General features: G+C 56.0%; 2 protein-coding genes across 5 annotated transcripts in view; one reads left to right on the forward strand and one right to left on the reverse strand.

Annotated features, from left to right (window-relative positions):
• Positions 1-653: 653 nt before the first annotated feature.
• LOC116435758 lies at positions 654-5,655 on the reverse strand. 2 transcript variants are annotated; one of them, XR_004236847.1, is made up of 4 exons: positions 5,558-5,655; positions 2,045-2,137; positions 1,215-1,488; positions 654-952 (listed from the first exon to the last, which is right to left on the reverse strand). XR_004236847.1 is itself a non-coding variant. In XM_032092325.1 (4 exons), exons 1-4 carry the CDS (start codon positions 3,829-3,831, stop codon positions 874-876), a joined length of 855 nt encoding a protein of 284 aa, XP_031948216.1. In that variant the 5' UTR covers positions 3,832-3,956; the 3' UTR covers positions 654-873. The 2 variants fall into 2 exon arrangements, 1 of the variants encoding a protein (XP_031948216.1); XM_032092325.1 differs by lacking the exon at positions 5,558-5,655 and adding an exon at positions 3,423-3,956.
• A 771-nt stretch (positions 5,656-6,426) lies between these two features.
• Positions 6,427-20,522, forward strand: part of NUDCD3 (NudC domain containing 3) — a 30,079-nt gene continuing 15,983 nt past the window's right edge. For all 3 annotated transcript variants that reach the window (XM_032092058.1, XM_032092057.1, XM_032092059.1), the window contains exons 1-2: positions 6,427-6,762; positions 8,845-9,137. In XM_032092058.1, the coding sequence (XP_031947949.1) occupies positions 6,442-6,762; positions 8,845-9,137 (614 nt within the window). In that variant the 5' untranslated portion in view covers positions 6,427-6,441. The remainder of the gene's footprint in view (positions 6,763-8,844; positions 9,138-20,522) is intronic.

The following is a 20,522-nucleotide window of genomic DNA, read 5'->3' on the forward strand; positions in this document are numbered from 1 at the left end:
TTGGAGCAACAGGAAAGCAGGTTCAGAATAAATGCATGAACTACAGAGTGTTAACATGTCATGGCAGAAGGTATAGAAGAGAATATATATATAATATTCCTGGGTCTAAGTGTTGCTGGAGGCTGGGAAGCACTCAGTGCCTGTTCTGGACAGCAGCCAGACACAGGGGATGCCTGCACAAGCAGCCCACCTTTTCCTGGTGTCCCAGTAAGCTGGGATGGAAAAAGCCCTGTCAAGGTCTGCCCCAGCTCACTCACCCGGCTCCTTTCCTCGCCATGCATCTCCCCAGGAGATGGTGCCCAAGCATATGAAAAAATCTCACTGGGTGCCTCCCCTGCATGGGAGACCCCTTCCACTCACTGCATGCTGGTGAATCACTGGCAAAGGTATGAGTGAAAACAAACTTGAATCACGTTGTGGATAAGGTTGAACGGAACAACAGTGGGGTCATCTGGTCCCACCTCCCTCCTCAAGCAGGGTCATCCAGAGCACATTGTACAGAACTGTGTCCAGACAGTTCTGGAATATCACAGATGGGGGAGACGGGAGACTCCACAACCTGGGTAATCTGTTCCAGTGTATGGTCACCTGCACAGAAAAGTTCTTCCTCATGTTCAGGTGGAATTAATATGAATTTGCAAAAACACAACAAATTGTGATGTCCGGGGACACTGTATTGCTTACAGCATGGATCATGCAGTGAAAATCAAATTAGAAAAAATTAGAATCAGTGGCAAGTTAGATTCAGTGGCGTCGTGGGGCCCCCCACACCCCCTCAGAACCCAGGGGACCCCCAGGGTTCTGAAGGGTGTAGTGGCACTCATGGGAGTTTGCTGCCAGTAGAACACAGTTGATTGTGCTGCTGATCTTTATTTATACTCCTGCAAATATTCTGCTGGCTTCTGTCCGGCTGTCTGGGCGCTCCGAACTGGCTTTGGAAGCTGCGAGGCGCCTGTGGAGAGGAAGCTGCTGAGGCCCGGCCGGGGCGCGGGGCGGGTGTGAGGGTGAGGAGCAGCACTGGGTGCCCCACGGGCTCTGGGCACCCAGCTGCACCGGTGAGCTGTGGGCACAGAGAGCCCTGGGGAGAGCACAGGGCGCCAGCTCACAGCTCCAATCTCCACAGTGACTTGCTGGGCACCCAGAGCACCAGAGCTTGAAATGCCTCGTGCCACTCAATACCGGTTTGGCAGCTCCACTCCGCCCCACCAACTCACTTTCTCCTCTTCCTCCACACGTGGAGTACACAACACAGCACCATTCCCAGCAGCATCGAGCCAAGGACCGCCACGATGCCTTCGATGCAGTACTTCTGGAAATTATCAGCATCCACAGCATTTGGGTCTGCCCTGCCCACTACAAGGTATGGCTTTGCCCCACCATCCACATCATCATCCTCATCATCATCCTCATCGGCTGGGTCTGCTCTGCCATTCCCAGTGCTGGTGGATCTCCTGCTGACAGCGCTGTTGAGGCTCAGGCTCTTCACACCTGGAGGAACAATTCTGCACGTTAGTGTGCCCTGCACACCTCTGGCAATCTCACCGGAGAGCTGACATTGCCAACAAAAGTTCTTTCCCACTTCATTAGCATCTCTGAATGAGGGGATATCCTGTTGGCAGCAACATTTCTATGGCTTCGGTAGAAACCAAGGGAACTCCCGAATGTCTTGCTAGTCCGTGCTCTCTGGACCCTCTCTCTCCTCTCAGCTTTGCTTACACTTTGGAGTGGCCACAATCCTGTTCTTCCAGTGTCTGCCTTTCCTCCCTGTTCCTGGAGATCCTTCACATGTGCCCATAATTTCTCTTGTGTTCCAGCCAGGGATGATCTGATTGGGGCAAATGCAGTCCCTGGGACTCAGCTGGAGACACAACTGGCAGTAGGGACTCTGGACCACCCTTGCAGCTCACCAATACCTGCAGGGCATGACATGGAGGGTGCCTGCAGTGAGGGACTGCGGTGTGGGCGGGGGTGCTACGATGTGCCCCTACATGCACCTGAAACCTCCGCTGCCCCATTGTGTTGGTTAGGAGTGACCTGTACCCACCTGCTAGTATCACCCTCATCTCCCTCAGGATTTCATGTAGCACTTTGGATGTCTCCAGGGAAGATTGTCTCCTTCCATCTTGATACTCTGGACCTTATTGGAAAGAGTAAAGTTGCATTTTCCCTCCAGCAAGCCCGGGAAGCAGCGCTCAGCCTGTGCAGTCGGTCAGGACCGACCAGTGACTCCTGCAGTGCCAGGGGTCTTCCAGTGTAGGGTCCAACTGAGAAGCTGGGAAAGCCCTCCCTGTGCCCACAGCTGCAACCAGACCTCCCCCTGGCAAGGAGCTCCCTGCATACCCTGGAGCACCATCCGTCCTGATGGAACAACAGAACAGGGAAGGGGATCAAGGAAGAACACAGCACACCCAGGTTTTGCTCCCTGTTTCCAGGGATCCTTCACATTTGCCCACAATTTCTCTTGTGCTCGCCCATCTTCCCTTCTGAGGCTTGGCAGGTGCTGCCCTGGATGGAGACTCTGTCTGATGCTGAAGGATATTGCTGTCTCCCTGGGAAGGACTCAGGGGGCTGGACAGAGAGCATGGGGGGAGCACAGCTGTCTGACCAATCACCCCTTGGAGTGAGATGGACAAAACCCATCCCTGTGTCAAGGAGAGCTACCCCCAGCTCTCCCTCTCCAGCCCAGCACCCATACCCCAAGGGGATGCAGTCAGGCCCTCTAGGGAGATACCTGAACTTCCCTCTCCCTTGCCTGAACTGCCCTCTGCAGTATGGGCAGCATTTGCCTGCCCCCAGCTTTCAGGACTTGTCTCCCATTTACAACCTCTGGCAGGGCTGCCCAGTGCCTGAGTAATTTTGAAAGCATTCCTATATCCTGGCATGGGGGCCTTCCCCAGGGTTGGCCAGCACTGTCAAGGATCAGGGAAAAGTAAAGTGTCAGCATGGCTCAGGCACAGCGTTTGCAGGAGGACAATGTAGGGTCCCCTTAAGCCATGCCGGCTCTGAGAGTGCACCCCTTTGGACCCCAGTGCCAAGGAGGGATGCCCCTCTGTTGTGGTAGGGCCTCCAGGGTCTCACAGCAAGGTCTGGGACGCAGGTGCTGGGGGAGGGACATTAGACCCAGAGTCACATTTCCCATCATTCGCTGAGGGGTGTCCAGGTGGCCTCATTCCCAAAAGAGCAAAGTTCTGAAATCCCTGAGAACGGCGTGTGAGAGGTGGTGAGCATCTCGCTGCACCCACAGAGCGTCCGAGCGTGTGTCCCTGGCTCAGCAACAGCAACAACCTGCACCCCAGAGGTGACAGTCACCCCAGAGCCACTCCTGGTTGCTGGCAGAGCCCTGGCTCTGCACTGACAGTTTGGCTGCTGCTGCTGCTGCTGCACACACCCGGGGATCTCAATGGCCAAAGGACACCGATTACCTGACACACTCGTTGTGTGAAAGGCCCTGGTGTTTTCCTCAGGGACTGGCACTGCCTGACGGCCTTCCTGAGGTGCTTCCTCCTGAGGCACAGCCTCACGCTCGGGTGTTTTAGAGAGAAAGTGTGTCAGCTGAATTCCAAGTTGCTGTTGCTCATCAGGATCTGTCAGAGCTGGGTGCTGGCCCTGGCCTGCCCACCTACCCACTGCCTGTGCCTGCCGTGGAGCAGCCCCAGCATCCTGGGCTGGGAGGGCCACCAGGAGGAGGACAAGAGTTAGGGCCCACCGTGCCTGCACCATGATGCAGCTGCTGCTGCTCCTGCCACTGCTGCTGAAGCCCGTGACACCCAACCTACACTGCACACCAGGGCCTGGCTTTGTGACCTCACAGGGGGCTTCTACCAGCAACATTCTGCCATCTCCACGGTGCACCCAAATATTCCCCGGCTGCTGGTGACAGGTCAAGCAGAGCCACCAGGTTCAGCCCTTCACCAGCGTACACAGGGTTCTCTGGAGAGCTGTCCTGGGTTGCAGTGTATTCTGTCACCATCCTCATGAGGTGTTGAAATCAGGTGGGGCAGTGTTTCCTTGCCTCCTCCCCCCAGACTATCTTTCTGTTCACGGCCCATCATTGTCCTGCCGCATGACTCAGAGATAACTCCCTCCGGACTATCTTCTGTTAATGAGCCTAATCAACACTTGGCCTCATGACTCATCACCCCATTGTGAGATGCTCCACCCAGAGGGAGGAACCAAGCATCCCATCGTGGATATAATCTGGGACTCTGAACACCAGAGACAACCCCTTTCCACTGGATTTCCAGAGGACAGGAGCTACACAGCCACCATTGGACTTTCTGAGGAAGAGCAGACTCTTTTACTACAGGATCACTGCTTCAGAGGACTGCAGCCACCATTCTACCAGACTGCTACCACCACCCTGCCTAACAGGGTGCCAGGTTGTATCCTAACTCTGTCAGTTTAACCCAGTGTTTTCCGCTTTTATTGTTTTTTCTTTCCCCCTCCTTTTATTTCCCTATTAAATTGTTATTCTGACTTGGTGTCTCCCACTAGTTTGTTTTCGAACTAGTACAAGAGCTGCTCTAGAAAACACTGCAGAGACTACCTGGGACTTAACCTGTCTCCAGAGCAAATCCCAGTGCTCCTGGAAGTGCCTGAGGGTGTCAGGCAGCTGCTGGTATGGACCTGTCCTGAACATGGACCAAACACTTCCTGGAGTTCCCTTGGAGGAGTCAGGAGCTGGCACCTGGGAATTATCTCAAACACTTCATGCTCCACATCGGTCATCAAAGAGCACTGTCAGCTGGCAATTAAGCACCATGAAGCTGCTCATTTACTTTGCCCCGACAGGATAATGAGCATAGTCAGGAAAGCAAAGAAAATAGAACTTGTGGGCTGAGACAAAAACAGTTTAATAACTGAAATGCAGAAAAATAATAATAATAATAACAATAATAGTAATAAAAAGGAGATGGTGAGAGGGAAAGAACACACAAGAAAACAAGTGATGCACATTACAACTGCTCGCCACCTGCTAACCAATGCCAAGCCAGTCCCCAAACCCCTATCAGCCCTTTGTTCTGAGTAACTCCCCTACACTGGGCATGACGTTCTATGGCACAGAGTATCCCCTTGGCCAGTTCAGGACAGCTGTCCCAGCCATTCTCCCTCCCAGATTTTAGTGCACCTCCTCCCTGGCAGAGCATGAGATACAGAAAAGTCCTTGGCTCAGGGCAAGCAGCTCCTTGGGGCCACCTCTCCTCTCTCCTACCTGATTTGCTGCCCATCCCACTGGCCCAGCAGCACCCACTGCCCTGGCCAGCAGCTCCCGACAGGCCGGGCACAGAGCTCGGGGACGTCCACAATGGGGGCCAGCTCAGCGGGTGCCCCTGAGGTTCCCCCCAGCCCAGCACGGCTCCCACTTGCCCAGGTCTGGAGGGGCACCATGCAGCTGTTTCTTTGCCCCTCAGAGCTTCTGTCTCCAGTGGACCGGCCACAACCCACCTTCACTGGCCATCTCCATGCTGGGCCACAGTGCCACTGCCCTGGGGCAGTTACTAGAGACATTAAAATGTTCATAAACAGGATCTATGTCTGACTGTTTGAAAAGAAATACCTAGACTCTGGGAACTACCAACTCCTCAGCTTCAGCTCTATGGCTGGGAAGATTTTGGAACAGATCCTCCTGGGAGCTCTGCTGAGGCCCACGGAGGGCAGGAGGTGATTCAGGACAGCTAGCACAGGTTCACCAAGCACAAGTCCTGCCTGACCAGCTTTCTGCGATGGAGCAACTCCACCCGGGGACAAAGGGCGGGCTCCAGGTGGCACCTCTCTGGGTTGTGGACATGGCACCCCCAACACCCTTCTCTGCCCTGGAGAGGTGGATTTTCAGGGGGTGTTGGATGCACGTCTGGTGGGTGAGTTGATTGGATGGTCGCAGCCTCGATCAAGTCGATCAAGGGGAGCAGCTGATGGAATAATTTTTGGTATCGGTAGTTTTGATACGGTCTGTCCCGGGACCTTTCTGGACCAAACGTCCCGCACACGGCTGGATAAACCCATCCTCCGTCAGGTGAGGAACGGGCCGAGGAGTCACAGTGAGCGGGGTGACACCAGACCAGAGTCCGGGGGACAAGAGCGAGAAGACGGCTCGGGGAGTTGCCCCGGCTCCGACCGCAGGCACCGCAGCGCCGCCCGCCCCCGCCATGACGGACCCGGGTACGTCACTTCCGCCCCCACCGCCCGGCCCTGGCCCTGCCCCCGAGCGGCGGCGGCGGCGCCCGGGCGCCCCCTGGAGGTTCGGAGCGGGTCCTGCAGCCCCGGCCCCGCCCGCCCCGTGGGGGCAGAGCTGGGAATGGCGAGGGGAGGGGGAGGCCGGGGACGTGGGGGACATGGAAGATATGGGGAGGGGGACACTGGGGACATGGGGGCGGGGGTCTGGGAGTCCTCTGGTGCTGGGAGGCGACAGGAGGTCCCAGCGGTGCCACTGGGGGACCGGGAATGCCTTGGAACCCCCAGCGGGGCGGGAGGGGCCTCCGGGGAGGCCGGAATACATGTGCGCGGGGCGGGTTCCGGGCGGACCGGAAGCGGGGCCGAACTCGTTGCCGTGACAGCGGGCCCGGGGCCGCCATGGAGGCCGCGCTCACCGACATGTACGACCAGGCGCTGCTGGGCATCCTGCAGCATGTCGGCAACGTGGAGGAGTTCCTACGCATCCTCTTCGGCTTTCTGTACCGCAAGACCGACTTCTATCGGCTCCTCCTGCGGCCCGGGGACCGCCTGGGCTTCCCGCCCGGCGCGGCGCAGGCCATGGCCCTGCAGGTACCGGCGGGGCCCGGGGGGATGACGCAGCCTGGCCGTGCTGGCGGCCGGCGCTGTCCCTGCTCGGGGCCGAGCCGAACGGGCCGTGTCTCCCCGGCCGGGCGGTGTCCGTGTCGGGCCGGCGGCGGGGTCAGGTCCGGGCAGGGCGGGGGATCTGGGGCGGGGGTCGGGCAGCACAGCGCTGCCTGGAGAAGCGCAGAGGAAGGCAGGAGAGGTCCCTTGAAGCGGGGGGAAGCGTCACCCTTGTAGGAAGATGAGCAGCCCCGGAGGCAGGCGAGGACCCCGAGACCCCGGTGGGAAGAGCCCGGGTGCGACATCTGCTCGGAGCTTGGCCCCGGGCGCACCGGGCCAGGGTGGACTCAGGGAGCTGCCGCCAGGAGCCGTGGGAGTAGACAGGCCAGAGAGAGGCAGGAGGCAGATGAGAACCCGGGAGTCGTGGGGGGAAGTACGTCTGAGCTCCGCTTAGCGAGAGCTTGTGGCCGGCATTGCGCTGGTCCTGCTCCTGGACGGGAGGGGGCAAAACGCCTGAGCTACCTGGTTCGGTGTTGGAGGAGCTTTGACTTGGGGTCCTCTGGCGTGTTATTAATTTTCATTGGCAAGGAGGAAACGAGCTCGTAAAACTTAGAGTGAGGCTGGGTTTGGGGTGTTTGTCTGCTCGGCCTGGATGAGTTTTCTTTCCCAGGTGCATCAGGCCCGACGTGACATGGGTGGGGGGACAGGAGTCCTGCCCCTCCCTGCAGTGCCCCGTGGCACATGGGGGTCCTCATCACCCCCCAGGGTAGCCCCTGATGGCCTCTCTGGATTAGGGGGACCCCAGAGGGTGCTCAGGCTGCAGAGGGATGGCATGGAGCTCAAACTGTTGGGCAGAGGGGCAGTGCTGATGGGGTTCCTGTCTGGTGTCCCCCCGGGACTGTTTGGGGCTGGGCACAAGGAAGGAGGTGCAGCATTCCTGCCATGGGAAGGTCTTAGGCAGGGTGGCCTCATGGCTGCAACCAGAGGTACCCAGAGTGTGGGGACAGTGTGGAAGGGGCTCATTCCTCCTCATCCTGGCTCGACTGCAGCCCAGGGGACACAGTTCTGGGGTGTTGCTTTGCATGATCCATGCAGGGCTGGCACTCACCTTTCCCACATCCTCCCCTCTGCTCATTGCTTGGGGAGGAAGGCCGGGGTGAGTGGCACAAGTTTCTGTCCTGTTGTGGTTGCGCTGGCAGGAGCCCTCTCTGGGCCATGTCCTTTGTCCTGCACCTCCTGGACCCAGAGGAAGACTCAAATCAAGCAGGTGTGTCAGTACACTGCTGGAAGAACTAAATCTGCTTCCAGAATATTCCTGGGAAGCAAAGGAGGGCTGTGTTTGATGCTTGCACACTTTTCATGTTTACAGTGCCAAAGCCCTGGCACTCAGGTGGGAGAAGTTGCAGCCCTTTCAAGGAGCAGGTGCAGGGTCTGAGTCGCCATCAGCCCTTGCTGCAGACACGGCTGTGGGCTTCACTTCTGACCTCCAGCCTGCACTGGACAGGCATGGCCAGAAGCCACCTGTGGGGTAGGATTACATCTCCTGGGATCACATCTCCTGCACCTGTCCGTTTGGGCACAGTCAGTGCCAGCTCAGTTGTCCTGCAGCTTCTCCTGGGGCAGCTCATCCTGTTTGCCTGTTGGAGACTTTGTCTGAGTCCAGGCTTGCGAATGGTCCCTGGGTGAGTCCCGGAATTTGGGGTATGGGGAGGCTCCCTTGGAACCCCCTCCCAGTCAAGAGCCGAATCTCACCGCTCTGCTTTTCCCTGGAGTAACCAGCCCTCTTCCCAGGCTGGTGTGAGGTTGGCTGCAAGAACACAATCCTAGAAAAAATTCCAAAATGCTCCCAGGAGTTTGTGAGGTGTGCTTGACATGGCCATGGAACTTTTCAAAGAGTCACCAGCTGTTTTTGTTGGTGACTCAAGCAGCTCGAGGTAGGTGTGTGGTGCGGAGAGAGGAAAGGCAGGAAGGAGTAGGTGCCCCAAGTGTGTGATGCTGCTCCTTTCCTTCGCTCGGCATCCCAGGCAGAGCTGGCAGTGCTGCTCACTCAGTTTGCTCTTTCTCTCCCAGGCATTCCGAGTGTTTGAGCGGATGGCCAGGCAGGATGATGAGAAGAGGCGCCGGGAGCTGGAGGCAAAGCTGAGGAAGAAGGAGGAGGAGGAGGAGGCAGCTGCAGCTGCTGAGAGGGTGAAGCTGTGCCCTGCGGCTCAGGAGATTGAGGTGGAGACAACGGAGCACATCCCAGCACCAGATGCCGGGGGAGCTGCAGGCACACAGGAATCAGCTGCAGCCCAGGGTGCTGCAGCCCCCAGCCCTGTGTCAATGGAGCCTTCGGGGGCTGCTGCCCCAGCAGAGCTGCCCACGTAAGGGTCTCTTACTTTCTTCATGCTCCTGGCGGGGGGAGGCAAAACCATGGACAGGGTGTCCACTGTTCCCTGCACAGCCCTTTTTGGGTTTTGACCTTCTTCTGCAGGCACTCAGCCCTTCGGGAAGCTGTGAGGATTTCCCTTGCAGGCTTCCAGGGCCAGAGGCATCATGTAACTTCCCGCAGGAGGGCAGGAGTTGTTGTCCTGTGGGTGGTTTGGGGTTTCCCACTCTGCTCTGAGCAGGGAAGGTGGCACATCCCGTACATGGCCCCACAAAGCTGGGCTGGGCCGTGTGGCTCCTCCACAAACTGCCTGTGGTGAGCACTGTCCCTCTTCTGGCACTTGCTAAGGCTCACATGGAAGTCCTGGCACCAGCCTGCAATCTTTTTGTTAGTGCTGGACTCCCTGGTGTGCTGGGAGACATCCCAGCAGCTGTCTGGGAGTGTGCACGGATACCTGCAATACCTACAAGTTGGTACTGGCAGGCCTGGCCGTGTGACAGGCAGCTGCAGCAGCAAATGGGTTTGGAGCCCTGTAGAGGTCTCTGGCCCAGCCCTTGGCTCGGAGCAGGGCCAGCTTCAAAGATCAAGCAAGTGCTGCAGAGTTTTCTCTTTAGCCGGGCTTGGTGGCTTTCCAGCAGTGCCAAGCAGCCTCCATTTGTGCAGAAATGTCCTTGTGTCAAAGTCCTTCCATGGCTTCTGGGACACTTCCAGCCTGACTCTGTCCGCTGAGCAGCAAGACGTGAGCTCCAGAGGGCCAGGGTGGCCTGTCTGAACCGTGTACCTGAATGCAGGTTCTGTGCAGGGTTCACTCGTCCTTCCTTGGGCATCACCTTGACCCTGGGCCAAGGAAGAGCTGCCCAACCCTTGCTCAGGGCCTCATGGCCCGTTGAGGTTCAAGCTCCTGTGTTTCTTTGCTGACCAAGTTGGGGGAGTGATGCCGTGAGCTGGCTGTGCAGACTCCATCTCCTCCTCCCCTTTCTGGTGTGTTCTGTGGTCAGACCCCATGTGACGGCTGCGCTGCCCCTCTCCGATCACCACAACTGTCCTGGCCGTATGCAGGGCTCTGCTGTGGCCCGTCCCTGCTGTCCCACTGGTGCTTGGTGAGGAGGGAAGCTTAGGCTGGTGAACCCTGTCCTCCCAGCCAGTTATGGGGAAGAGCAAGCTGCCAGAAGGAAGTGGACCACTGGAAGAACCCCAAATCGTGGAAGGACTGGGATGGCCTATGCCCCTGAGGGGCATAGAGAATTCAGAGCTCAGACTTAGGGGCTGTCGACCTTTGGCATATGGAAGGAACAGTCTGAGGACCAAAATCTTGGGAACAGTGGAATGATACATGGCAGGAGTGGAGAGCTTTGGTTCCTGCCCCTGGGGATGGTTGGGCACTTGAACAGGCTGCTTGGTCACGGCTTCAAGGCTGCCAGAGCTCAAGGAGCATTTGGACAATGCTCTCAGGCAAATGGTGGGATTGTTGAGGTTGTCCTGTGCAAGGCCAGGAGTTGGACTCAATAATCCTCGTGAGTGCCTTCCAGCTCAGGATATTCCATGATTCCATTATTCTAGGACAATGTTGGGGTCAGGTTCTGCAGCCTCGGCTGGAGGCCATGATGGGGAAGGGCCTGAGCGTGGCCACCACTGGGGGAGGAGGGAAGGGGACTGGCAAGGTGCCTGGTGAGTCACGTGGTCCGATGGGAGGAGGAGAAGGGACTTAGGTGTAACTGATGTGCATCCCAGAGGATAAAGATAAGCCAGAAGCCAAAAATGGGATCACCTGCAATGCCTGTGCTGGAGCTCTCCTGGTAAAGGAGGATTGTCCCTGGGGCTGCCAGTCTGACACCGATCCTGGGCAAAATTAGCGAGTCAAAAAAAGCCCTGCCAAAGTGCACAGCAGTGGCCTGGGTGTGTCCAGCTCAGCTTTCTCCCAGTGGAGAAGAGAGGGAGACACTAGAGGCCCAGTGAAGCCATGAGCAGAGGGAGCTGGGCTGGGCTGAGTGCCAGCTGCTTGGCCCTGTGCAGGCCACATCTACTTCACTGCCCCGTGAAGTTTCGCCTCAAGGACTTTTGTTGTGGGGCAGCAGCTGGTGCGAGGAGAGTTCAGCCGCCCGAAAACAAATGTCAGAGGGAGGGATCAGGAAGGAAGGTGAGGGCTCATGTGGAGCAGGATGAGTCTGACAGCGAGTGTGTTGGAGACAACAGGGATGGTTTCTGCTGTGTGTGGTGAGAGCCTGGTTGAAACTCGGCCGTCGCATGTGCCACCCTCTGGGTGTGTCCTGGCACCGCTGGAGAGTGGCCCCTGTCCGACCTCAGACACTCAGGTGTTGTTTTGCAGCCTGCAGCTGTGGCATTGAACACCAAGCCATGCGTGGCAGCTTTCCCGTGGGTGTTGCCATGAGAAGAAGATGCCTTCAGCTGAATACAGCTGCCGCTGCAACTTCTGCCTTCCCTGATGGGCTCTTCTCCCTCTTACTGCTCCTGCCACCCCAAACTCGCTGGTGGGGTGGAACACCTGCAGCTCCCTTGGCGCCTGCCCAGTTTAAACACGTGGTGGGCGAGGTGGGGTGCAGGTGGCCCCGTCCCAGTCCCAGGAGTCTCTAGTGGTTTTCAGGCCAGGAGGATGGGGTGGCTGCAGGCCTGAAGTAGGGCAGAGCAGCCCACGGGTTTGTCACGGGGCTGTAGTTGGTTTCGATGCCTCTGGGGGGCACTGGAGCCCCCTGAAAGGCAGTGGGGGCCGGGCGGGCACCCCCCGACAGACTATTAATAATTTAACCGACTGCTTAATTCTCCACAGCCCCTTCCTTCTGAGCAAAACCCAGAGCACCCAGCCTGGGTACGAGGGGCGCATGAGTAATGCACAACTCTGGCAGCAGGAATGCAGAAAAGAGCTTAAACAAAAATATTTTCCATCTCCCTTCCTTCCCCCCGCCCCTCCAGCCACTGGTGAAGAAAACCGCTGCCACCAAAATCTATATAAAAACTTGCTCATTCTGTCAACCTGACGGCTCTGGAAATGTAGGGCAGGTACCATCCCAGATCTGCCAGCTCCCATCAGAGCCTCGCGCTGCGCCTGGATGCTGGGGTGCTGGTTGGGAACATCTTGTGAAGCACAGTGAGATGGTAGCTTTTTCAGGGTCGATCCAGATGAATTGAGCCAGTTTTGCAGGTGTGGAGGCTTTCAGGGCTCAGTTTGGGGCTCGGCCTGGTCTCCCCAAGTCCCTCACCTTCCCCACTTGTGAAAGGCAGGCAAATCAATTCCTCTTTGCTGTCCTGTAAGTACACCGAGGGCTGAGGTGTCTTTGGGGTGACGCTCGTGCCAGGACCTGTGCCAAGGGGGACAGAGGTCTCTGTGCCACAGAAGAAGCCAGGCTCCTCTTGCAGTTGCCCCAGGTGTTGCAGCCATCCTTCTCTGGCTGTCAAAGCTCTCTTGCTGTCCTTCCTTGTCAGGAGGGTAGCAGGGCACAGCCCTCCTCACACCTCACCATAGGGCTGTTCTTCCTGGCACTGCAGCTGCACAGTCCCAGCTCTGGCTCTTCCCCCATCTGCTCCCAGAAGCCATCCTTGCCTGAGCTCAGCTCCTAATTTTGAACACCTCTGCTGCCCAGCACCCTCGCCATCCCCCAGCTTGGATTCCATCCTGCATATATTTGCCACACAGCATTTAAAATAGAGCCTGGCAGCCCACGTGTGGCACTGCGCAGCCTGGCCTGTGCTTGTGCTTTATGACTTTGGTTCCTGGCTTCCCTTTGCTCCTTGCTTTCTCCCAGTATGAACTGGGGGGGAAGCTCTCATCCCCCTGTCCTGTGAGTCCCTTCCCTTACTCCATGTGTGGGCAAGAGGTGGTGGCAGGAGGCTGGGAAGGGCAGTCCTGGAAGCCTGTGCATGATGGTGAGGTTTCTGAGAGGAGGATGTTTGGGTGTAGACAGCACAGCCAGGGCTGGAAACAGGGCCAGTGGGACATGGAACACGGTGCCAGGTGGGCCCAGGAGGATATGCAGTGCCTCATTCCTGAGGAAGGCTTTGGCTGCTGCCAGGCGATCTGGCACAGTAACATGCAGAGCAGAACGAAACGCTGGGGTCTCTGTGGCCTTCTGCGGGTGGAGAGGGAAGGGACGGCTAGAGGAGTGGGCTGAGGTGAGGAGGGAGCTCTTCATGGCTCCACCACTGCTTTGTGGGGCCTTGAAGGAGACCCTTCAGGTGTTCTGGAGTCCGTGACTGGAGAAGGGACTCCACTCACCCTATGTGCACAGTGCCGTTGTGCCAAGGAGGGGAGCAAACAGGCTGCTGCTGAGCAGCAGAGCCCTGGCCGCCCTGACCGCCCCAGTCACCTGGTCCAGGTGAGCCCCGCCACCGGGGCTGGTCTCCCTGACATGGCTCTGTTATCCCTGGGAGTGGGTGTTTGGGCTCAGCAGTGACCTGCAAAAATCCTTGGTGTACTCCCTGGCTTGCTGGCCGGTGAGAAGCAGAGTAGAATTGAACTGAAATGCATTAATCTGGTGAGCTGACTCCTAACATTTCAGCTCTCTCCTGAGACCCACCACTCCCATTCCCAGAGCTCCAGGAGACCTGGGGTTAACCCTTTGCGAGACTGGGAGCGTCCCTGGGATGACACAGCAGAGCTCTGGGAAATTTCCATGAGGCGCCTGTGTGAATCTAACTCGACTTAGCAACGGCTTGGCTTTGCTGGAAGCCCAGATGGCGTTTTGTTGTGAGGTGCCTGCAGGATGGGCTTCCTGGCATGGCTGCATCCTTCTTGGGGTGTTGGGAGTTTCACTGCTGGTCACCCTCTGTGGGGGAGCAGGGCTGTGAAGAGGAGCTGTTGCTGCATGCTGCTGACTTCGAGGCTGGTTTTGTTTGACTCAGACTGCGTTGTCCCAGGCTTTCTCCTCTCAAGCCTCTTCCATTCGAAGGGAGGGGAACCCTTAGGTGCTCAGCAGTTTTGTCTGGGACTGTCCAGACCAGAAGCCAGTTAAACTGGTTTCCTTCCCCACTGCCCCTGGGGACTTTCCTGATGAGCTCACCTCAGAGTCTGTGCTGTTCTTTCAGCCTGACCCAGAAAGGAGCTGATCTTGATCCACATTTAAGGAGAGTCTGTCCTGGTTCTGATTCCTCTTAGGCACGTGGGGCTGTGCACAGGGAATTCCTCCAGCATGGCCAAGGCCTGTCATGAGCAGGAGTCAGACAGTGCTCAGAGAATGGCCTGACCTGATACAGCCGAGCTCCATCTGGCCCCGTATCCTGTCTCCATCAGCAGCAGATGCTGGGGGAAGAGGAGAAGAACAGAATGAGCGTGCAGTGATACTTTCTCTGTGCTTTCACCCTGCTCTGGTACATAGTGGCTCAGCAGCTTTCTGAGCACTTGGTCCTTCGGCTCTTTGGGGGGATTATTTTCCCTTTTCTTTCTGAATTTCAGCCCTCTCATGCCTGAGGGCTCTGCAATAGCATCCTGCAGCAGGTCCCTGCCACACAGCACTGCCATGTGTGGCTATTTTCTCCATGTGGGTGAAGAGGCATTGAGTGGATCCTCAGTCCCCTTCTCTGCCCTCTATGGGGTTCTTCTACTGTGTCCATTTTCCCCTTTCAGCCTGTTTTTGGGCTGAAGAGTCATCATTTCCATGCTTGTTTCTCACTTGAGCATCCTTATGCTCCTGGTCCTGTACGATTCTCCAGTGTTCTGAGGGCCATCCCCATGCTCATGTATGGACACATTGGTGTTCTCTGCCTCCTACCCCATTTCTTTTCTCCTTGGCTGTCCTGCTTTTGCAGTGAGGCCATGAAATCGTCTTCCTGGCAGTAAAGTGGTACTTCCTGCAGTAAAGTGATATCACTCCAACCCCTTTTCTTCCCTTCCCAGCTCTCCCCAACGCTGACAACTTTTTCAGGTGGGAGCAAGAGCTTCATGGAAGCTCTGTGTTGGTGAGACCTCCTTCTGCTGACATGCCCCAGTGTGTCCTTGGCTCCTTATGTGTCGCCAAGGCTTTTTTGGCCCTCAGGGTCTGCAGCGCTGCACTCGCAGTGCTGTTGTGTTTGGTTTCTGGGAGGAATGTGTCTAGGTGATACAGAGGGAAGCAGGGAAATGTAACTTAAGTCGTCTTTGCTAAGTGTAGTCTTTCTTGCAATGGAGAGAGGCTGTGGTTCCTGCTGGAATTGTGTGCCTTCTCCCATTGTGGTGGGAACTCAACTGCTCAGGAAGCATTCTTTTCTAAGGCCTGAAACACTTGAGCTGAGGGTAAAATCCCTTAGTCATTTCTGCTGCAGCCCTTGTCACTCCCAAGCCTTTTGCAGATGATGAGGAACTAGTCAGGGTTCAATTTCCCAGTGTTTTCATGGAGAACCAGGCCCCTCCAGCTGGGTTGCTGAGATCAGCAGCAGAGTGCCAGTTTCCCTGTCCTGCACTGAACTGCTAAGGCTTTTGGTTGCCCTACCAAGCTACTGAGCTCCAAAATTAGGTCCTGGGACCAAAAATAACTAAATTAAAACCTATAAATTTTTCTCTCAACATGCAGAAGATCCCAGGGCTGGAAACCAAGGGACAGCATGTGCCCAATTCTTAAGTAAAAAAAATTGCTGTTTGCTTGGTTTAATATTGCCGCGTTCACCAAAAGGGGCCTAATGTGGAAAACTACCTGGATTGGGCCAGGTTGTGTTGGTGGTGCAGGGGTCTGAGAGGCCACCTCGTACTCTCTTCCCACAGCTCAATCCCATTGGCTTCCTTCGGCCTTATCCCCCTTTCCCAGGGGAGCCTGGTTGGCTGTGTGTAGGTCTCTCTCTTGGGAGACCTCTGAAGCCCAAGGCTGTATAAGCTCTGTGCAAACAATAAGATCCCAGGGGTCTTTTCCGGATGGTAGCATGTCCTGCTGTCCTTGACCTAAATATCCCAGCAGTAGTGAAATTTAGCCCCCTGGTGCTAGCACTCCAACACTCTTCTGCAAGCTGGTGGTGGCATTTCAACTTGCCTAATGTCAGTAAGTTGGCGCTGCCAAACAGCTCTGTAAATAACTCGGGATGCAAAAGGGAAGGCTAAAAGCTCTCCTGAAGAGAGTGAGCTTGGAAAAGAGCAAGGCTCTTCCCCAGCAGGGAGAGGAGCAGAGTGTCTTGGTGGGGCTGGTGGGGCTCCAGCTGCAGAGGAGAGGGGTGGATTTGTTGGCTCGCTGCTGGGTTGAGCAGCATCATGTGGGTGGTGCCTTGGGCACCTGGTACCAGGAGCCTTGATCCCTTCCCGCTGCATCATCCGGGCTTGGTGACACAATGGCATATAGAGGAATGTGTCTTAATGGGCTTGACTTTTGGTTGTTGGTCCCATCCTGGTGGTAAGTTGAAGCTTTGAGGTGTCCTGAAGGTGAGGTGACCTTTGAAGTACAAGTCATATGAGGAGCAGCTGAGGGAGCTGGAGGGGCTTAACCTGGAGAAAAGGAGGCTCAGGGGGGACCTTCTCACTCTTGACAACTCTCTGACAGGAGGGTGGAGCCAGTTGGGGATCTGGCTCTGCTCCCAGGGAAAACAAGGGACAGGACAAAAGGAAATAGCCTCAAGTTGTGCCAGGGAAGGTTTAGGTTGGATATTGGGAAGATCCCTTCATGGAAGGGGCTGCCCAGCCCTGGCACAGGCTGCCCAGGGTAATGTTGGAGTACTCATCCTTGGGGGGATTTGACAAACGTGCAGACTTGGCTCTTGGTTACATGAGTTAGTGGTGGCCTTGACAGTGCTGGGGAAACAGTTGGACTTGATGGTCTCAGAGGGTTTTTCCAACTGAAATAATTCCATGATTCCATGATCCTTGTAATGCTGATGGTGGGCACTGCAGGCTTGAGCCTGGGCTGCACTTCCTGGCTGGGCTGTGCCTCAGGTTTCAGAGTGAGGGGAAGTCACTGGCTTGCATTTTTCACTTTATTTTTTTGAGAGCAGGACCACCAAGCTGCACAATGCAGTCCTGGAGGTGTGTGCTCAGGAGCTCAGGGATAATGGGCCATGGGGTACTGTTGACAAACTTCTGCCCACTTTGGGGGCGAAGAACACTTTCCAAAATTGGATTTGGGTTGTTCTCCAGCAAACCAAACACACCTGGGCTGGAAGAAATCCCGAGGATTGGGAGGGCCCTGGACCACTGCTGTGCTCAGGGCTGGAGCTTGCTGCCAGCCAAGGAGCATCAGAGAGGATTGGGGTGGATCAGAGTGGATCCTGAGGCTTACTGACTGCACTGCGACTCAAACTGTAAAGGAAGGGATTTGGCATTCAGTTTGCTTAGTGCTGTGCCAGAGCCTTCATTAGTTGAAGTGCTGGTACAAAGAAGCCTTTGGGGAGCTCTGGGTGCCTACCGGACCCCAGCGAAGGTCTGGGAGCTGCAGTCTACGTTCTCCTACCACAGCACTTCCCAGGCAGAACCCAGAGACAGAAAGTGCAACTGTCCTGATGTTTTGATGCCAAAAGATGTTAAATCTGGAAGTGGGGGGGAGGCTCCTTTGCAGCTTGCTTGCAGAAGGAGCACAGAGCTGGGATTTTCCATGCGCACAAGCCCTGCAGCTTTGGGAATGCAGCTTTCTGAAGAGGTTAAACCTCTGCCTTCCCTACCTGTTGCTACAGCACCCACACTGGATCCCTGAGGACCAGAGGGCACACTTTACCCTCTTCAAAATCATCTTAGAAGCTGAGGTTTTTTAGCTTTGGGTGTTGTCCATCTCAAGCTGAAGCTTGATAGCAGCTTTTTGGGGTGCACAGACCTTCCTGTGGCTTGAGGCACTTTGGGTTCTCATCTGGAGGGCTAGCAGAAGTTCTGGAAATCGGAATTCCAGTAAATCTGTATTCTGTTGCGCGTGCTGGTGTCTTTGGGTGAGCGTGGCCTTTCTGCAGCACTGCAGAACAGGCTCTGCCACCCCCCTGCCCACTGCCCGCCTGCCTAGCTGGCACTGCTGGATGGTTTCTGCCCTGCTGGGCTTCATGCAGCCCCTTTAGTGCTGGAGGTGTGGGATGCAGGTGTGGTGCAAGGTGCTTCCCCAGGAGGGAGTGGGGATTTGTGATGGTGTGAAGGCCTGGAGGCTGCCAAGGGTCTGATGGGCCTCCCTAGGTGGGTGACCCAAGTGTTGCCATGGCAGGAGGATGGTGGCTGCTGACGTGGTGCTGTTCCCAGCAGCCCTGTGCTACCTTCAGCAGCAGTTTCAGGGGGACAGAGCCTTCATTAGTTGAAGTGCTGGTACAAAGAAGCCTTTGGGGAGCCCTGGGTGCCTACCGGACCCCAGCGAAGGTCTGGGAGCTGCAGTCTACATTCTCCTACCACAGCACTTCCCAGGCAGAACCCAGAGACAGAAAGTGCAACTGTCCTGATGTTTTGATGCCAAAAGATGTTAAATCTGGAAGTGGGGGACAGACTGTGGGCTGCTCCCCTCATTCTTCCTCAATACGACTCTCTGGGGAGCCCAGTGAGGTGCTTTGAGCCAAGCAAAGCTGGCTGTGAGCTACAGGCAGATCTAAATGAAACCATGGTGGGGCCACAGCTTGCCAGGGATATGGACCATCTCCCACCAGGCCTTGGGCGCTGGCAGTGCTGGCACTGGGAGCTGCAGGAAGGCATCTACTTTGGAGCCCCCAACCCCAGGGTAGCATTCCCAGCTGAGCATGGGGGACCAGCCCTTGCTGCAGTAGGGCCAGGTGCCCCTGGCAAATACGTGCCAGCAGCAGCTTCTCTTCCTGAGTGTGCTGGTGTCTCTCTGAGTCCTCACAGTGCTGGGGCCATAGGATTTATGATTCTGATGGATGCCATTTGATCTCAGCTGCTGTTAGGGAGCAGCAGCCTGGATCCCAGTGTCTGCTTGTTGCAGTAAATGTCAGCTGGATTGACGACGTGCAGAGTGTCTCCTGGCAGGCCCTGCTCTCTGCATGTGGATTTGGGTAAGGCATGCAGAGTGCTTTTTTCTTTTCCTTATTGCTCTGAACTTCATTGTTACTCAATGAGTTCTTTCCACTCTTGGTAACTTCTCAAGCTTGACGACAGTTTCATGTATCACACAGGGCTTCTGACAGTGGTTAAAGCTGGAGTGTTTGTCCTCTTCTGTCTGCTGCCAGGGTGACTCCATACACCATGCCCTCTGCTTGCCCACTCAAATGGCAGAAGGTCTCATGGAAGGGAGAGGCTGTCTCTGGTGGTTAGGATGTGCTTGTGGGATCTGCAGGATGCGTTGTGATGGCAAAGTGCAGATAGAATGGGACTGTTGGAAATACCTCTCTCAGGAGCAGCTTTGCATAAGGGAATGGGTCTGTGTCTCAGTTTCTGCTGATGCTGGGTTGGTTGCTTCAAAAGGTTGGTTGCCAGCCCAGCTTTTTCTCCACATCATTCCCTTTGGCATTGGCCAGTCCTGCTGTCCAGCTTTGGCTGTGGCAGTTGTTTCTCTTCTCATCCACCTCCACATCTGGCTTGACATGTTTTCCTTAAAGCTGCCTAAATAATTCACCTTGACTAATAGCAAACAGCAGTGCCAGCTCTGGAGGAAGCTTTCTGGGAATTCCAGTGACTGGAGGGTGTCTGCAGTACTGGCCACCGAGCCGTGGCATCCTTGACTGCTAGATCCAGGTATCCTGGACTTCCCTTCCTGAGACAGCAGGGATCCTGTCTTGGAAAGTTGAACTGCTCCAGGCCGAGAGGATCACTTCCATTAAGTTGTTCTGAAATTCCTTGGAAGAAGTCCATTGGGATTATGCCGTATCAGTTCCCTCCCATGACACTTTCCCACCACTGCTCCTCCTCAGGCTGAAGAACGGCTGCTCCCATGCTGCTGTGTCTTTTCCACAACTTTTGCATGCTTGCACCAAAACTCCTCAGCGAAGAGGAACTTGGTGAGCTGCCCTGCTTCTTCTCAGCTCAAACATTAACCAGATCCTTTGGTGTGTTTGGTTCCTGCTCTTGGTTTGTGTCCAGCAATGCTTTCACAGAGCTGATGCTGCAGCTGTTGAGCTCCAAGGACAGAAATGTGTTCAGCTGAGTGTCCACAAGAGCAAGGATTGCTGTTGCCATTTCCACATTGCTCAGCTCATCGTGCGTCACCAACCCACGGAGCCGGGAATCCCAGAGTAAGAAATGCCCAGAAATCTTTGTTTGTATGGGGCTTGACACGCGGCTCAATCCTCAGATATCCAGCGCGCCCACCAGGGACAACACTGCTACCTTTCAGGGGGTCTTGTCCCCTTGTGCTGCTGCCGAGGGTCTCACCCCGCGTGTAGGGAGTGGCTTCAGTCCCAGGGACAGCGCAGCCGTGCTGCGCCATGTGGCTCTGAGGAGTGGGAAACAGATCGGCTGCTTCTCGACGGTGCATTGTTAAAGGTTTCACCTCCCCCAAAATGACACATTGCGAGCAAAAATAGAACAAGACAGAACACATAGACCCACCCCCACCATCCCCAC

This window comes from Corvus moneduloides, chromosome 27 (assembly GCF_009650955.1).
Source record: "Corvus moneduloides isolate bCorMon1 chromosome 27, bCorMon1.pri, whole genome shotgun sequence".
Classification (NCBI taxonomy): Eukaryota; Metazoa; Chordata; class Aves; order Passeriformes; family Corvidae; genus Corvus; species Corvus moneduloides.